Source organism: Corvus moneduloides, chromosome 2 (assembly GCF_009650955.1).
Source record: "Corvus moneduloides isolate bCorMon1 chromosome 2, bCorMon1.pri, whole genome shotgun sequence".
NCBI lineage: Eukaryota > Metazoa > Chordata > Aves > Passeriformes > Corvidae > Corvus > Corvus moneduloides.
Window position 1 is genome coordinate 45,473,694 of NC_045477.1, and position 18,481 is coordinate 45,492,174.

An 18,481-nucleotide genomic window follows, 5' to 3' on the forward strand; every position below is an offset into this window, starting at 1 on the left:
GCTACAGCAGCTGTAGGGAAAAGGAATTCCTGATGTACAAAACTTTGTTAGAAAGTTAGGTCATGGCTTTAGCTGTAAGATACTTCAACATCTAAGCAAATACATTGAAGCTTTTCCATTACGCATGGACAGCAAGCAGTCCATACTCTCTCCAACTTACAGAGCAGCAATGGAATTATTTTCCCATCTGCATCATCTACAGAGATGGGCCTTCAGCATCCTTGGTAGGAAAACTTCGAACTCAAGGATGAAGGAATAAGATTCAAAATAACAACTACACGTCTAAAACACAACTGTAAATGAAATTTAGGTGCCTATAGGGAAGAAGCCAGAAATCACCACCTCCGCTTTGTTTGGCCTGATGCTGCTTGAGGCACAGACACCCTTCCCATGCTGCAAGATAATTTTAAAATAATCTAAAATAGAAAAAAAGAACTGATTCTCAAAATGAAATTTTGCTACCAAAACAATCATCTCACTGTTTTGATCATTTAAAATGCTTCAAAGGAAACTTTTCAGGCTTGGTTTCAAGAATATGTTAACATATATTGTATTCAGATTTGAAATCTTAATCTTGGGAAATAAAAATTCTAAATGTCATCTGACCTTAGTACCAACAGGTTTTTTGTAATGACGAGCTTTTATGTCACAGACCAGGCCAACAGAAGCAGGGACAGTGCTGACTGAGACCCCCAGATATCTGGGCTTCCACAACAGGGAAACAACACAGAAAGATGGACAAGGCAAGAATTACTGAGGCATTTCTTATCTTACATAGGAAGACAAGAATTTCTTCCTAGTCTTAAGGTTAAGTTCTGAACCTGAATTAAGGCCCACAGCTTGGATGAGTCAGGAGCAACCTGTGCTGTCAGGCTGCTCTGAAAGACTGATGCTGCCTGCTGCAAGGAGACTGGCATGGAAGCAACTCAAAGGCAGGCACTTGCAGCTCCACCTACAGCCACAGAAATGCTGAAAAACAGGTCCACTCCTGTAAACAATAAAGAGCAGAGATTTTAAAAATACATCCCAAAAGTTAAACACAGAATTCTCATGTAGGCCACAGCAAGAGGCTGGTGCAGACTGCATACTTCTCCATGCTGCAAAATCCCAAAACACAGCAGTCACTAGTACAGGCATTATTTTGTAGACTCCTGGCCAAGAATTTTGCTCCTGAAGCATTGGGCTTCACCACTTTAATCGAGCACAGAATCTAAAATACTACAGGATGTAGAAAATCCAGAGAATCAGCCATGTGTGTTTCTGGCTTTGCTGCAGGTTTTTCTCTCATAATGAAGACAATTCTTTCCCCTCAGAGTATCCATAATACAAACACGATGAGTTTGCTTAGGCAAAACCTCCTTAGCTGCTTACTTCTGCATTTTGTGCAGAATTTACATAGCAAACCCCTCTACATAAGACAGGCAAAGCAAACAGTAGGTTCCTCTGTAGGGCAGGATAGTTCAACCATAATTATCCTTTAGTCTCTGTTCAGAAGACCACAACATTCCTTAAAGCCAAAACCTTTAGAAAGTTTAATCTTCTCAAACAGTGGAGTGAGATATATGATAGCTGATAACTGTTTGCTTTTCCTTTTTAGTTTTCATTAAATTGAGTATAGACATATAATCTATATTCTCACATGGAAAATAGGTTTATTTCACTTTATTCCATCAATTCACTGACTTTGTTGGATCCTGTGCAAACACAAAAAAAATGTATCCCAACAAAAAATGTATTGTCTTTTTGAGAGTTTGAACTTGTGAAGCCCTTTCTATTTTCAAAAATATTCCCTAGAAAGCACAGGAACTCTTTAAAGAGCCATGTCTCATTCTGCTTAGAAATGCAAAGGTCTGGACATTTTAATATATTTTATCATACTTTCACAGGACAAATAAATAAGGAGGGTGAAGAACTACAGGTACTTGATTTTTTTCCCTCAGGAGGCAACCTCTAAAATTACAGAAACCTGGCTGAAAAAAGGTGCCCACCACACACAGGTTAGAGTTGGCTACATTAGTGATGCAAACACAGTGAGCCTGGGCAGCTTTTTGTGACCTTGGTGTCAGTCTGCTCATTGCCACTGTCAATGGCACCAGGCACCTCAACCACATCTGTAGCCACCGTCATAAGTGCTGACAGTCGCCCTTAAAAACAAGGTATGGCAAAAGCCCACACATTGGATACCCTCCTCTAGGCACTAAAAATAGTTCTGACAGACACTGTACTACCGCTAGTGACTCAAAGATACACAGATCACATACTTCACGGAAAAGAAAAAAAAAGTAACTACCCATGAAGGACAGTATTTTGTTGCTATGTACCACTAATCTCTCTTTAAAAATGAAAAAATACTTATACAATGAAGAACAGCTGGTGCAATCCAACTGTCCTACTAATGCATTAACAGTAATTAATGACACCTGTAATTCTGGCATAATATCACATACCTGCATGTGCTAAAATGTGTATTTCCTCAAACACCCTGTTTTCCTGGACTACAACACTCTAAGGAAAACAGTCTTCCTAGATCATCTTTATGAGAAGGCTCTCTTCAGTTTTGTGGGTTTGGATAAGCATCTGCTTACTCTATTGTCTGCTGAAAACAGACACAAAGACAATTAGACTTGATGCACATCCAGTTGCTAAAAGTGATCAAAATGTCAGACCTATTAAGATCTCGCTATCTGACATCTGTTTCCTTGAGAGGCAACATGTATTGCCATCACTGGCAATTCCAGCTACAGTGTGGGGAAACACTGATGAGGTTAGTTAAAGCCCATTCTTACCGATAATTCTTGCTAAAGCCCAGCTGATTGTTTCTGTGCCAAATCCCTGGGAACAGCAGCAGCAGTACCGGGATGTGTGGAATGCCCCTCATTTGGCTTTCAGCACAACTGTTCAGACATTTACTGGAGCCAGTTAGAGCATTCCCCCCAGTACACCTCTTCTCATTACTACCAGAATCTTCAGGGTGCCCTAACACAGCTGTGGATGAAGAGGACACACCTTTCACTCTTTCTCCAGAAACTCACGAAGCCACCTCGCTCATGTAGCAGCAAAAGGCACCCACACCATCACAAAGGCCTTCAGACATCAAGAGTAGCAACATTTGTATCTCATACTCCAGACAGAAATTCTTTAGAGACAGCGTAAGCAAGGTGACAGCAGTGTGGCTGCATCCCAAGTGAGGGAGAGTCCATGACTGAGCTGTGTCTGCATCAGCTGACGGTCTCAGCTCCCTTGGGAGTACTCTGTTCTTCAAAGCGACAAAATTGTGGAATATGCATCTAAATAGCAAGCATGCCAGATATATTTGTAGCAAAATGTTCTTGGTCAGAGGCAAGTGAGTTATCAGCTGGTATTACCAGGCCACTTTATGCACTTCCTTAGCTTATTACTACTGCTAAGCACATTAGTACTACCCGTATTACACACCTGTCAGCTTGCTTTACTTCTGCCCAGTCACCAGAGATAGTGAACAGTCTGGTTTACCATATGGATACATCATGTAAAGCAGAGACAGCACTGCCTGAGCACAAGGAGGCACCAAAAAAATATGCTTGACTGTACTCTCCGGAGAGAGCAGCACTCAGTACTACAGAGCAGAAACTATGACCTGCCAGGTCCATATAAGTGCTGCAGATAAAATAAAGTTCTACAAAGCCTTCGTACTTAGCACTTCTGGAAGACACACTTAGTCTTGCCCACGTTGCTGCTTTCCACAAGTAAAACTTCACAGAAATTTGGCCCTGGCCTCCTCATGGGACTATACAATGTTCAGACTAACTTGCGTTTACTACATTGTACATTTGCAGTACAGAATTGAGTTACACTTCTGCATGCTAAACTGTGAATGTTCCTATAAGGGCCAAATCAGCAAATTTCAAATGTAGTGGACAACCCACGTTGTAAGGACACATTTTCCCTGCGCTAAAATCCTTCATGCATTCATAGGTAACAATCTCATGGCACGGCAGCTTGATGGATAAATGAAAGCCAGTGAGTCAGCACTGGGGGGAAAGGTGGGAGTCGCTGCCAATGCCATGCTCGACGAGATGAACAGTGACTCCTGTGTCAAAGCAGGAGCCAAAAGTGAAACCTGTATTTGGCAGAAGGCAGAAGCAGACCTCCCACTGATGTCCAGGTAGTTAGCATTTCACCCTTGCACATGCTCAACTGGGTCTTGTTCCCATGTATCCTCTGGGCTGTGAACTTCCTTTGAAGCTACTGGGAGTTCTGCACAGAAACAGGTTTTAACATCCAGTTTTCCATGAGGTGCAATTCAGTGAGTGCTTCATATGATGAAGGAAAGCAGCAGTGTAAGTGAATAACAGGAGGGAGCTAACTGTTCCATCACATTAGTATTTTAAAAGACCATCTATACAACCATGAAAATTTAATCTAGAAGAGACAACGCTGTGGTACAAAAAGTTTATTTAGTCACAATTTTGTAAACATATGAGGTAAATTAACGTTTACATCAACTTGCTTCTTGCAGAATTTAATATACAAGGCACTTCTCTGAAGACAGTACTGTTAACTGTTTGCTGGTTTTATTGCTACTACAAGTTCCTGACTGCACGGAAAACTTGTTATGTTTGTTGTCAGATTCTGTCATGTAAAAGACAAACATCCAGAAAGCAACAAGAAAGTTCTGAGTAAGCTTTCTCATGCTTTAGAACCCTTTAACTGTGAGAAATAGTGGCAATGCAAATAGCAATGTATTCTCCACCTTAAAATATGCTCACGCATCTTGCATAACTCTTCAAGAACTAAAAATTCTAGAATTAGATTGGCATCTTACAGCAAACTTAAAATGCAAATCTACAATTTCTTTATCACATCAGTGGTTTTAGTTTATGCAAATAGTCCCATTGCCATTAATGGTCTTATTTGCAAAAGTTAAAATAACTTGCATGAAATTGTATTTCCAGGCTTAGACCATATTTTTGCCTACAAAGAAAAACATTTATTTTTTGTAAAATTTTCTACAGTGTAACAGTGCAGTGTTTATCCACAAATACTTTGTTCGGAATTTTAAACCAGGCTGCAAGTTTTGCTCATAGGGGACACATGTCACAGCTAGTTACTGTGCTCTAAACACACATGAAGGCATATGAACAATAATGAACCTTATTTTATTTGGTAATAATTGAGTTCATGATGAAAAATATTTTTTTCCATGGTGTGCTCCCTATATATCCAACACCCGTATTTTAATTACACAGAGAAAGTTGATACTATGGATCAGTGACCAGGTTAAATTTAATGGTACTGCCTTATGTCTGAAGAGTTCCTGTGTTATAGTAAGACATTTCTCTTTTAAGTTTAACACATTGGCAGAGTCATTCTTTTACTTCTTATACAAATGTAAACTTAGAAAGCAGTTTATTTCATCCAAATGTGCAATCTGAAATCAAAAACTGAATGTAAACTTCCGAAAATCAAAACTACAAGGCACACTTTTCACAATAAAAATCAAAGTAAAACATCTGGAATTAAAAAAAAACGCAGCCTGTTCAAATCCATGGTGTTAGTGTCTGTAGGAAACAAAAAGACCCGGGGGCTCAACACTCTGCTCCTGCAGACTGATGTCACCAAATGAACTCAGTGGAATACAACAGTTTGTAGCAGTTGAGGAGGCAGTCCCATGACTAACCAAAAAAGGACCTAAACAGTGATCTGATTTTTAAAGCTTGCTTTTATTATTTTACTGACCCTACACTTATGTACTCATACCAGAAAATAATATTAAGAGCTGCAAAATGTCAAACATTTAATTAGCTCTAAATGCCTTGTTGAATGACAAATATACTGCAAAAAGAGTAGTACATCATACACCTGGTAACTTGTTCAAAGAGTATCTTTTTTCAGTTTTCTTTTTTCAGTTTTATTTTTTCAGCATATTTTTTAACTTCAGGTAAGAGAGAACAAGTTTTCCGACAATTACTCAAAGAGCAAAAATGTGGGGGGGTTTTACTCAGTCTGCTTAGTATCAGGCATGATTCTGTTCTGACTTCTGCTTTTGTGATAACTTACCTACAGGTTTCATCTTAGCTGTGCACCTGAGGTCTTTCAGAATTGTGGCCTGAACAGCCATATACTAAACCAGGGTATCACTTGCTACCAACTCCCATGAAACTTTGTAATTAATTGATGTGAAAGAGTCAACAACTCGGAAATTAGAGGATAATTTTTGCCAACAGACTCTATTCTGCAAATCAGTGGGTGTTTGCACATATTTTCTAGAACTGCTGAATTCTGCATAGAATTCAGCACTCGACTCACAGGATGTTGAATTCAGTGATAACTCACGAGTAAAGTCCTCAAAACTGGCCACACCAATTAGATTTTTCTTTCAACAAATCTGAATCCAGATGTGATGCGGCAACTACAAGCAGTTGTAAGCACTGAGGAATTCTGCCAAAACAGTTACCTGGGCTTAAATGAAGAGACAGTTACTGGACTCCAAATGAAACTGCAGGTAATGAAGAGGCTTGACGCTGCATAGTTACGTGATGGAACTTAAGCTGATCTTAAAAGCGCAACCTGTGAGTTGTAGCTTTGCTTTCTCAGGCCAGGACTGCCTGGATGCAGAGGCTGCTCTCTCAGACTTCTCTTAGGGGTTGCAATAGAGTTACATTTCTCCCCCCGAGCTTCACCTAACAGGAAAAATCATCTTTTAGAGCTTTCCAGAAGTTACTCTAGCTGAAAATACCATATGTTCCACTAAAGCATCTGAACTCTCTGCAGGTCTAACCGCACACATTAACTTGAAAAGGTCAGACTAGGTCTCAGTTGATCCTAAGTTAAATCTATCTCTGTTACTGTTTTTTATATACAGTATGGATGCAATCCTGCAGGACACACTCCGTGAGGGTAGTACTAAAGTAAGGGCTGCAAGATGCAGAGCCCCATCAAACAACATCAGTTTTGCTCTCACGAACTGATATAAAAAAGCACACATTCCAGGAGGCCTGATTTATATAAACACACTCCAGAAAGACTTTGACTTCATTCTTCAGAAGCACAGAAGGAAGGAAAATGTAGCCTATAAACTCTGATGTACTAAAATACAGAGATGCATATATTGCATTATTTCAGCAATATAGTTAACTGGCATTTATCAAAACTTTAAGAACTGCTATTATAGATGCTAGTAAATCTAAAAATTTTGAATCTTAATCTTTGCTTTTGTTTACACCTAGGCAACTTCATCAAGTTTAGTCTATGTTCAGCACAGCTGCATGGATACAACAGAGAGCAAAACTTGGCTTTTAGCTTTCTTGCAGAAAGGGTTTTTATGGCTTGTAACACAGAAAATCCATGAGAGCATGCCTGAAGCTAAATACCTACTAATAAATATCTTTATTGTACCACTACACATTGATTTTTAATGCAGTGCCTGCCCTTAAGATCCATGGCAGCGGAAGGACTTCTCCTCACCTGGTTCAACACAAGCAGGACAAGGAAATCATGAGACAACATGCCCAAAGGCTGTAGAACAGTGCTTCTGATCATGAGAAGCTCTTTGTGACTACTCAGAAAGCAGTAAAAATGTTTAATCTTGAGTGGTGGGAATATATTTTGGCTGTTGAATAAAATAAGCATGCTCAGGAAAACATAACAGCAGAAATAACTGACAATGTTAACTACTTGCTACAGCGTGACCCTGCTTTGCCTGAGTAAGGACTGCACTGCCAGGCCAAACACTTCAAAGACACAAAGGGATATCCCAGTGTGTTTGACTGCTCTTTTCCAGTTACAGTACTTTCGATCTATAGCAGCAACAGGACTGACTCCAAGCTTCAGTTCTTTTGGATTCTGCTTAGAACAGAAGCTGGGCCTAATTCTGTATTCCTTTTGTACCAAAACTCTCCTGAGCCTTATCAGGCATGCAGAATTCTGACTAACACCTTGTTAAAGGAGGAAATAAAGGACAGAGCCTGTTGTAAGAAAAGCTGCACCTTCAAAAAAAAAAAAAAAAAACACCAGTATTTTCCTTCACCCATTTTTAAGGGAAACACACATTTTTCAAAAGGAAGATTTCAATGTCTTTTCTAAGGCCCAAAATCTAAATTTCATCTGGCTGCCTAAACTTCATGTGAATGTTAGTTTTGCTTGAGTAAGGCCTGCAAGATCCATTCCCAAATCTTGCTTCTTGTTAAATTGAATGGAAATCCTGCAAGTGACTTCAGTGGGATTGGAAAAGACCCTTCAGCCACCACATTGACCAGGTATTTTAGCCACCTTTTCTGCAATACAATATTATCTGTTTTCACTGGCCTGAGGACGCTACAGATTGATGTTAAAGAGTACACAACAGGAAATAATGTTGCTTTGGGAATTTCACCATTAGTAAGTTTCTTTCCTCTTACATTTTCTTGTAAGATCAAAGATCAAACTAAAATTATTAAATACACAGTCAAGTAACTTTAAACCTACAGATTATTCTTAAAATGTTCAAATACTTGAAAATAAGCACTCAAGTTTACTTCTAAAAAGCATTTTTCCAACAAACTTAAGCTGATATCTAATAGTCTAAAATGCAGAGCTGTACTTCATCCTAATTGTCCACGGGCAATATATGGGGCCACAGTGTATTGACATCATAATCCTTGCTTTCTGAAGAGAAATTGTTCTGTGTAATAATTTCCAAGGTGTGGTTTAAATTCCTGTCCTCCTGTAAGTAATTTTAGAAGTCAGCTAAAATTATAATCAAACATGCTCAAACATATTTGCAGGCTTATAAACATGGTGTGATCATGGCTGGCAAACACTGGATAGAAGGTCAAACCGAACACTTCCTAACAGGTCAAGAGTAAAAAAAAAAATTATGGAAAGAAGAACCTCAAAAATCTACTCCAGGGGTTCCCTAAACTTTGCCTGGCCGAGGAGCACATTGGTGACTTGCCGTGAGCACAAAGGCTTCACTAAGTCATATTATATGGAAGAAACTGAGTTACCTTTAATATGGCAAGTTGGTCCGTAGAGACGACAGATGCCAATAGGCAATATACCACCCTGATGTTTGCCATAGGGCTACGTAAGATTCAAGAGGAAGAAAGTAAGTCATTGCATCTGCTCATGTAGAGCTTCTGTGGATGAGTGGAAGTGAAGGCAAGGGCAAGAGGGAGATGACAGCAAGGTGCATGGGCACTAGGGATATTAACATTTTTCTCGGATGAAAGGCAGCCTCAGGGCACACTGCCAGCTACCATCACCACCTGCTATCTGTGCAGGCCTCCCCTATGGCTGCCCTTGAGGGATCTGCCATGAACGTGAAGGAAAGTGGGACTGGTCTCCTGACCCACAGGCTGCGCTTCGGTCACCCCTGACCTATTAGAAAATGTTGATAATTTTCCCCACTACAACTCACAGAGTGCAAAAACAGCAAGCGTCTAGGTTTGAAGCCCAGGCCTTCTCACCCACGCCAGGCCTGGCCTCCCCGGGCAGCTCCCCTGCCCACTCCGCCTTCCACCACCTGCTCCCCCGAGCAGGGGCAACCGCCCTACACAGCCAGGTCGTCTGACCGGGCTCTGCAGCTGCTCGACTTACTGGCCCTGCTCAAGCGCCGCGTGTCTACAAGCAGTGGTGGCTCGTGCATCTCCACCGTGGTGCAGGCAGCCGAGACGGGCCGTGCCCCCGACAGCTCCACCTCGCCCTCCACATCCCACCTACTGCCGCTCGCCCCGCTCAGGCTGGTGCTGCTGCCGCTGTTGGCTGCAGCAATGGGCAGCACAGCTGGGGGTGGGAGTAGCTGCTCCAGTGGCTCTTCCTGCTCGGGAAGGGGATGCCGGACACTGCTGGGGGTAGAGGAACCTGCTGAGCTGGAGGAAACCTTCCCCTGCTGCTCAGCTGCCACGTTGACCCAGTTCTGCTCGGACGTCAGGGCACGGCTGCTGCTGTTGAAGTAGTTGATGACGGCTGGTGTGGGCGTGGGCATGGGGGTTGGGATGGTGACGGGAGTCGAGATGGGTGTGGGAGTCACAGCACGGTGCCTCTCCTCAGGAATTTGTGGAGCAGGAGGGTAACTTGCCATGGATGTCGTGTTGGAGGGGGGCCGTGGTCTTGGAGCAGCTGTAGCATAGTATGATGCCATGGTCACTGGGGCCAGTAGTGGTGTGACAGCACGGGTGTCAGGCAGAACAGGGGCCGGCGTGGCAGTTGTGACCACCACAGGTGGTGCTGGTGGTGGCAGGGAAACAGGTTTGGATTCCCCTGTTACCATAACTGGTGTCATTGTTGCAACAGGCATCTCAAGGATGTACTGGCTTGTCATGCCCTGCTTAAGCTTCTTCCACCCCAAGTGATATATCTCAAGCATGTTCAGCAGCAGGGAGACTGAGGCCACCACCAACATGAAGATGATGAAGATGGTCTTCTCCGTGGGCCTTGAGATGAAGCAGTCCACAGTGTGTGGACAAGGTGAGCGGCTGCACTGGTAGACTGGCTTTAGCTCGAAGCCATATAGGAAGTACTGGCCCACAATGAAGCCCACCTCAAACAGTGTCTTGAATATGATATTGAAGACATAGGTACGGAGCAAGGCACCCCCCATACGGATTCTACCACGTTCATCACGGATTGGGAGCTTCTCTTTCCCCCTTTTGACAACAGGATCTTTGACGTTATTGCTGCCTCCTCCACCACCACTGCCAGATGCTGCTGCTACTGGGTAGTTGCCATCTTTGCCACTTCCCTTCTTTTTCAGCTCCTCTTTCTCTTTCCTCTTCTCCTCCATGCGTACAATGTGCAGGACATGGCCCAGGTAGATGAGGGTTGGAGTGGAGACAAAAATGATCTGCAGCACCCAGAAGCGGATGTGAGAAATGGGGAAGGCTTTGTCATAGCAAACATTTTCGCAACCAGGTTGCTGAGTGTTGCATGTAAAGTCCGACTGCTCGTCTCCCCAGACCTCCTCAGCAGCAGCCCCCAGCACCAGGATCCTGAAGATAAACAGTACCGTCAGCCAAACTTTGCCAATAACCGTGGAGTGCTCCTGCGCATTCTCTAACAGTCTCCCCAGAAAGCTCCAGTCACCCATTGTTTCAGATTTCTAACCTACAATAAGAACATCAGAGCAATTAGAGCAACGTTAAATCATCTTATAATTACACAACACTGGGGCAGAACAGATTGATCCTCAACAAATGATATTTCTTAAGGGCACTTGCTTTTGCAGAATATTGCACACATACATTAAGAACTAGATAACCCCAGGACCATGCAATCACAGGCTTTGGTGAGCACAGAAGGGAGATGTTTAGTGCTCTCGCAGAGCCCATACAGGCTTAAGTGCCTATACACAACTGGCAAGAAGGATTCATAAGTTAGAATTTCTACAAGATTTAAATATTTTAAAAAACATTACTTCCTCTGTCTGAGATGGCTCTAACTGCTCCTGCTCATATTTAGAAAAGAACAGGTAGAAATCAGATCAAATAAACAGAATAATCTTACTATTAACGCAACTTCACTGGTATCCAGAGTGTGATGTGAAGTTTGCCTAACTCTAATAATTTTATTGTTACCAGAACTTATTTATTCCAGCATTCAGAACGTTAGTAATGTCTCAGGCCTCTGTTATTTTTGAACTGTACAAACACAGAAAAATAATTACTCAAAACCTATGGAATTTAGAGTTTAATTTTGGAATCTGTACGACTCAACAAGCATGTTCTCAAAGCCTAATCATGTTCAAATTTGTTTCTTTCTAATAAAATCCAGACATTTTAATAACTTGAAATATTGGGAAGAATGAGAAATTCTGAGACAAACGGTGAAAAGGTTTCTATGCCATTTCCCCTACTGTCCTGGCAGCTGGTGTTACTGAATCATATCTACTGCAACATCATTAAAACAAAACAAAAACCAAAACAACAAACTCAAGGTCACTTCGGCAACTATATACAGAGATTTTCCTGGAAAAAAATTAAAGTACATCCTATGACCTTACTTCTGTGACAAACAACTGGCATATATTCTCAGCAGCTTCCACCAATTCATGTATGATGGGCCTCCCAAGTCCAATTCTAGGCAGAGACACAATTGCTGATTTGGAAAGGCTTAAAATGCAAGACTTTTTTTAATATCAGATTCCTCACAAGTTTCCTCCAATTGAGAAACAGGAGAAATCTGCTGGTATCACTTCTGCTATCCTGGGCCTGTTCCTAACTGGATTATATGTAAGAATATTGGAATATATGCAAGAAGTACATTTCATTCTCCTGATAAACTCCTATGTTTTATATGTCAACCTTCAACCGAAAACAAAATAAAAAACTTTGCTTTCAGTAACTTCAATACCTTCAGAAATACTTGTATTGTAATTCAGCTCTAACAATTTGCATACAAAAAAACCACTATGAGAAAGGCAGTTATCTTCTTGTTTAAAAATCTTAGAATATTTTATAAATATAACTTAATTACTTCTTACTATACCTATACTTCTTATCCAAACACCTGGGTGTCTTACAATTCCCAAGAAAAAGAAAAGGTGTTCATCACCACAGCTAAGAATTTACACCTAAAAAAGTATACTATTCTCATCATTATATGAGTGTAATTTCCAGCAATTACGTCACTGTTTTTCCAAAAGAAGTATTTCCAAAGTCTGTTCTGAACTTCTTTCAGGCTTTTAATTAAGGCAATTAAAGAAATTAAACTTATTTAAGGCACTTATTTATAACTTGATTTTACTGTGAGGCAATGAAATACCTCGAACTGCAGACTAGTATGCTTTCACACAAAAAGCAATAACACATCCGTTAGTATTTTGCAGTTTTGCAAATCCTGGAATACTAATTCACTTTTTTATCCCACAAAGTTAATTGAACAAAACCTCCCCCTAAAAATACGTATTTGATACTCTTCAAAACCACATTCCCTTTAATGTAAGTGAATTCTTTTTCCAACATAACATGATAAACTGCAAACAATGATACTAAAAATGAGATACTGATTTTGTGTATGTATGTTCACAGTCCTGAAACATTTTTAACATATATTCAGATTCTTTTTGAAGAATGTATTTTTTCTCCTCTTAAAACAGTAGCCCAAAGCTGAATAAATTTTTATGGTATTTTTATAGTCTTAATATGTTTATATTATTTTAAAATTTAATCATCAATCTTGATTTTATAATGTTTAAAATATTTTGGATGGTTAAGTAATTTTAATCTTGACAAATAAAATTTTTTAAGGGAATAATGAATTAATTTTGTGGGGTTTTTTACTCAAAACCATTTGAAGATATACCCAGTTTAGCTCCAGGTTTGAACAGAACTAAACTGTTGTTTGGGCATGTTCTTATTATGAGTGGGAAAATGGAGGAAAAGCAAAATGAACAATGTGATATTTGATGGATTAAAGAAGTTTAGCACAAACCTAAGTTCAGTATTTCCTTTCTCTGCTATTCTTGACATTATTCTGTGCCTCTCAGTTCAATACTCTCTGCCTCACTTTATTTTCCATTCAGATCAAACAAAATAGGCAGCTCAGCAGTCAAAGTTATGGTTTGTTCTTTTGTTACTAATACTTGTAATAGAAAGTTTATTAACCAGCAAAAAGATAGACCATTAAATCTTCTTGAATTCAGCACTCATGTCCCATTTTCTTACCCTTGTATCCAATGCCACAAAGGCCACATACTGGTTTTTTATAAAAACTGATATTACCTTCTGTTGCATAAAAAGAATGAAGTTGGTCTGCCCTCCTGAAAAACGATAAGCCCTGCACTTGTAAGGTACCAATTTTCGTCCCCTACAGGCACATTGTTGTGCATCCCTTACAGAGATCAATAGGCAATGATGGCTACAATAAAAACAGGATATTTTGTGCTTTTCTGAGGATTTATCTAGTGATTAGCAGAAGAACAATAACAATCTGTAAAACTTAAAGATGACAAATAATATATCCATCTAACTTATTCTGAATCATTCTCCATTCACCAATACTACTCAAGAATTTTTTTCTTTTTACTACAGGTCAGCAATGCCCAGGCTGAGATAATTCAGGACACCAGAGACATGACACAATGCACTTCTCAAAGGATACACATAAAAAAGTTATTCTAATGCTTACATTAGTTAGAAGATTTATTTCTGTATATCAGAGTGTGCAAAATCATCCTGCACACAAAGAGAAGGTGTTTAAGCTGTGAGCAGATACTTCACAGCATCTTAACTTCACAGAGGTGAAAAACCTCAGTGTACATCTTGGTATGAATTGCAGCAACTGTTGCCTTCACCAGAAACGTGTCTTGTCCATAGTACATAAATACTGGAAGGACATAATTTCCAAGGGCAATGCAAAGTTACACATCTCCACTGGCTGGAGAGTTCCCAGAAATCCAGGTCCTGTGTCTTTCTTCAATGTCAATACATTCTTCAGTGAGCAATTCTTAAGGCAAATGTAACTCATCCAAAAATCAGACCAATAATTGTAAAGGGGTGCCTTGGTACAATAATGTTTAAATTACATCAAATGAAAACAAAAGGTTCACAAAGCTCTCAGAATATTTGATTTTTCACTATTGAGTTCAACAATACCTACATCTAAATTTAAACAGCCACAACTCAATATTTTAATTGAGAATAATCCCAAGCTTGCTTTTGTAGTTTTACATAAACTTCAACTATATAGTATTACTTTCAGTGCTGCTGAAATACAGAAACAGGCAACTATTAAGACCTAATCTTCAATATGGATTGTGAAAGGAGACATTTTTTCTTTTTGTGCTTGGAAAAAAATGCAGATTAAGAAATGAAACATCTTTATCTGCATTTCATTATGTCCATGAATACCCACAAGGGAATGACAGAGAATCTGTCTCAGAAAACAATCTAATTCAACGGTAGGAAAAGCAAGGACTTCATGAACTTTGTATCATTTAATAAGAACTTGAGTCTTGTATTATTTGGTGTATTGAATATTATTTGGTGTATTGAATTGTATTGTGTTTCTTGTATTAGAAAGTCATTCCTCTGAGACCAACACTGAAAAACGGATATTCATAAAAATTGGCATGGCATTTAAGAATCAATATTGTGTTATTAATCACTAGTTTAGTACATGCACAAACACACTTTGCACGTGACAAAGAGAACAGGCAAGCGAGAATAAACTTTAGAAGCTGCAATGTCACATCAATCCCTCTGCAGGAGAGGAATAATTATAATGTAACACAAATTTGCCAGTTATTTTTATTTCAAATGACATCACTGAAGAAGTTCATCACTATGTATTAGGTGTGCAAAATTCGACATTTTATTATTTATAATTTTACTCAAATATGTATATGTTTATGTATTTATATACACATATGCACACAAATAAGTACACAGCTGTGTTAAATACATTACCAGATTATGACACTTGACATATTTACAATTTCATTATACTGGTACCTCCTAAAAACGTCCCAAAACAAATATTTAGAAACCTAACAGATATCCTTGTCTGAATACAATTTCTTAAATTCAGCCCAAATTTCCTTGATTTCTCTGGACAGTCTAAAAACTTGGGATTTAGATTTTTTTTTCTTCTAAATTATCTACATTTTATAAAGCAGTATGGCAAAAAAAACCTGTTAAAACAACTTGCAATATTTTATTTGTTTTTACACCAAACAATTGGGCATCTCCTCTAGTACCAGGTTCTTAACTCTGCTAATTTAAATCAGACAAAAGCAGTCATCCTGCAGAAAAGTCTGTAGCGTGACCATGTAATTCCAGACAAACTGGCATATATGCTGGCACAGAATAAGCTACTATAATTTCCAGTGAAACTTAATGGTATTTGGCCATGTCCAAATATATGAAACACAACGGTGAGTGTTTCATAAAACACAATAGAGGTTTCACAGTTCATTTTATAAACTTGTTTAAACGAGGATTTTAAAAATACTTTTCTTCATGCTCCCAGTGTCATACTTTCAGACACATCTATCACCACTCTCGTTATATTTTAAACACTTGTTAAAAATTAATTCCTTGACTGATCTTGTTATTACCTTGAACTTACTTTACTGCTATGGAGCCTCCTCCTTAAATCCCAGGCAAAACTTCTTTTGACTTCTTCTTGACTCCACTTGACCTCTGAGTGAAAGTTTGGCCTGAGTAAAGGAAAAGCGCGAGGAGTGCAGGGCTGAGCCCAGGAGGAGAGCTACACCCCACCTGTGAAACTCCTCTCTTCCCTGCTGGAACAAACCCCTGCCCTGATTTGTTAGCCACAGGAGAAAAACAGGAACAAAAAGCAACCCCGTTTGTCCCCCAGAATACTCAAATGCCACTTAGAGCTCTACATGGGAATGAAAAGACAGTGACTTACCAGTAAAGCCAAAAGGCGTGAAGGGTGTGGAGCTACCGGGGGACTGCGGAACAGCCGTGGAGCATGAGGGCAACAGTCCTACATCCCGAGTGAGTGAAGCATGAATGAGACAGAGCTGTCAGGTGCCCACATATCATCAGCCACACAGATCTAAAAACTGCACAGTGAGGAGTGTCCCGCCCCCCGCCCCAGATGTAAAAAGGAAAGAAGAGCCTTTCTGGCATTCAAACACTCAAGACCCTTTTTCACTGCAGAGAACCAGGGACTCCAACATTTGAGTATCCATCTGAGAGGACACAGTAACTGCAAGGGAGACCCTGTTCAAACTTCTTAAAGCACACTTTTGTACTATGAAAACCATTTAAATTTTTTCTAGTTTAATTCTAAAATGTTCTAGTAGGATTCTTTCATTTCCCTTTAAATTTACCTTAAGGGTAAATTTAAATACCTCTAGTATCTCTAGCTACTCAGTTCAATTTATTCTTCATATCTATGTCAGTGTCTTAAAGACCAAACACACTAAGGATTCCTAATAACATGCTAGGCTTATATGATTTCTTCAGTGCATCAGCAATGAACCCAAATACTTTTTGCCTACAGGAAAAAAAAAGACACAAATGAAACAAGTTTTTTGGTTATAACATTGGCAAGTTTTTACTTAATCAAGCTTCATACCTTCCGAAGAATATTTATTCATCTCAATCCTTTGCATCACTTGTGAGTCCTAAGTGAACAAGTGAGTAACTGGCACATTTTGATAACTCTCAGACCAAAGATGTGGACAGAGTGAGGTAAAAGTCTGGTCAATGCAGGGAGGCCACCCGGCCTTTTCTACTATCAGTAGAAAGTGCTTGTATGGGCCAGATAACTTAGAGCTCACCTCAAGGAACCCCGGAACCATCTTGGGTTATGCTCGTGAACTCCATCATTCTGTGTGGCACCACTTACAACGCTGAAAGAAATTCTGGCTCTGCTTTATATTTAAGACTTAACTTTACTCCGAGTACAAAACTGGCTTGAAATGCACATCAATGTTCACATGTTAGTGGCAACTTCTAAGAAGATATTACATGCCCCTAAACAACAATCCTGGATATAAATACTTGTTGCTTTGTCCTCCACTGCATCTTCTGAAGTATTTGGTGACGTTTGGACACTTCTCCCTGCCACACCAGGCTCAGTTACCGTCCCATCTGCGAGCGCCGCTGCCTGCAGACAGGCGCCCCCGGTGGGGCAGCAACAGAGTGCCAGGGTCCCTCAGAAAGGTATTCAGAGCAGTAGGGCTCCTGCCTCGACTCCTCCTCAGCAGGATGACCAGGCTCGGCCCCGCCCTGCCCTTCCCCGGCGCCCATCCCACGGCCGGGGGACACGGCAAGCGGGCAGCGGCCCCGGGCCGGCTCCCGCCCCCAGCGCCGGCTCGGAGCGTGCCCGCGGCCGCGTCCCCTGTGCCGGGCGGCGCGTCCCTGCCTGGAGCCGAGCGGCGCAGCCCAGGCTCGCTCTACTTACGCTTGGCGGGAGGAAGGCTTTTTTAAGCAGCAAAGGAGCGACTCGTTCGGAAGAGTCCGGGCGGCGATGGCGCACAGGTCGTTTAAGCGGGAGGAAGAGGCGCCCCCAAACTTTGCTGGGGCTGTGGCAGAAGCGGCGGGGCGGGGCGGGCGGCGCCGGGAGCCCGTGCCCAGCGCCCTGCCCTGCGCCCTGCCTGTGGCTGCCCGCGCTCCCCCCCCCGCACCTCTGGCGGCCGCCCCGCAAGGCACCGGGCACCCGGCCCTCCCTCTCTCCCCTCCCCTCCCCTTCCCTCCCCGCCTCCCGCCGCGGCTTCACACGGGACGGGCCGGCAGCCCCTCTCCACACCCGCGAGGTTCCAAGCGGAGACTCTGCGTGGATTTTGAAATGTTTGTCACTGTGCAGATGACCCATCCCACCTCCGCGGGATTTCCTGGGAAATAAAAGAGTTTCTTCCCCGCTGAGGATAGAAGCGGGAGAAACCCCTCCCCGCCCCGCCGGGCTGCGGCGGAGGCAGCGCCGCGGGAGCCGCCGCCCGCTCGGTGCCGCCGCCCGCTCGGTGCCGCCGCCCGCTCGGTGCCGCCGCCCGCTCGGTGCCGCCGCCCGCTCGGTGCCGCCGCCCGCTCGGTGCCGCCGCCCGCTCGGT

General features: G+C 41.5%; 1 protein-coding gene across 8 annotated transcripts; it reads right to left on the bottom strand.

Annotated features, from left to right (window-relative positions):
- Window positions 1–4,417: 4,417 nt before the first annotated feature.
- Window positions 4,418–18,047, bottom strand: GJA3 (gap junction protein alpha 3). Of its 8 annotated transcripts, none has more exons than XM_032099364.1 (4): window positions 17,839–18,047; window positions 16,333–16,410; window positions 16,016–16,100; window positions 4,418–11,064 (listed from the first exon to the last, which is right to left on the bottom strand). In XM_032099364.1, the coding sequence occupies exon 4, from the start codon at window positions 11,045–11,047 to the stop codon at window positions 9,512–9,514; it is 1,536 nt and encodes a 511-aa protein (XP_031955255.1). In that variant the 5' UTR covers window positions 11,048–11,064; window positions 16,016–16,100; window positions 16,333–16,410; window positions 17,839–18,047; the 3' UTR covers window positions 4,418–9,511. The 8 variants fall into 8 exon arrangements, 7 of the variants coding, with proteins under 7 accessions (XP_031955255.1, XP_031955254.1, XP_031955251.1 ...); XM_032099363.1 differs by having other exon boundaries at window positions 16,027–16,117; XM_032099360.1 differs by having other exon boundaries at window positions 16,016–16,117.
- Between the last annotated feature and the right edge of the window lie 434 nt (window positions 18,048–18,481).

Coding starts and splice junctions, on each gene's coding strand:
- GJA3 (XM_032099367.1), bottom strand. CDS start 11,047: ATGGGTGACTGGAGCTTTCTGGGGAGACTGTTAGAGAATGCGCAGGAG.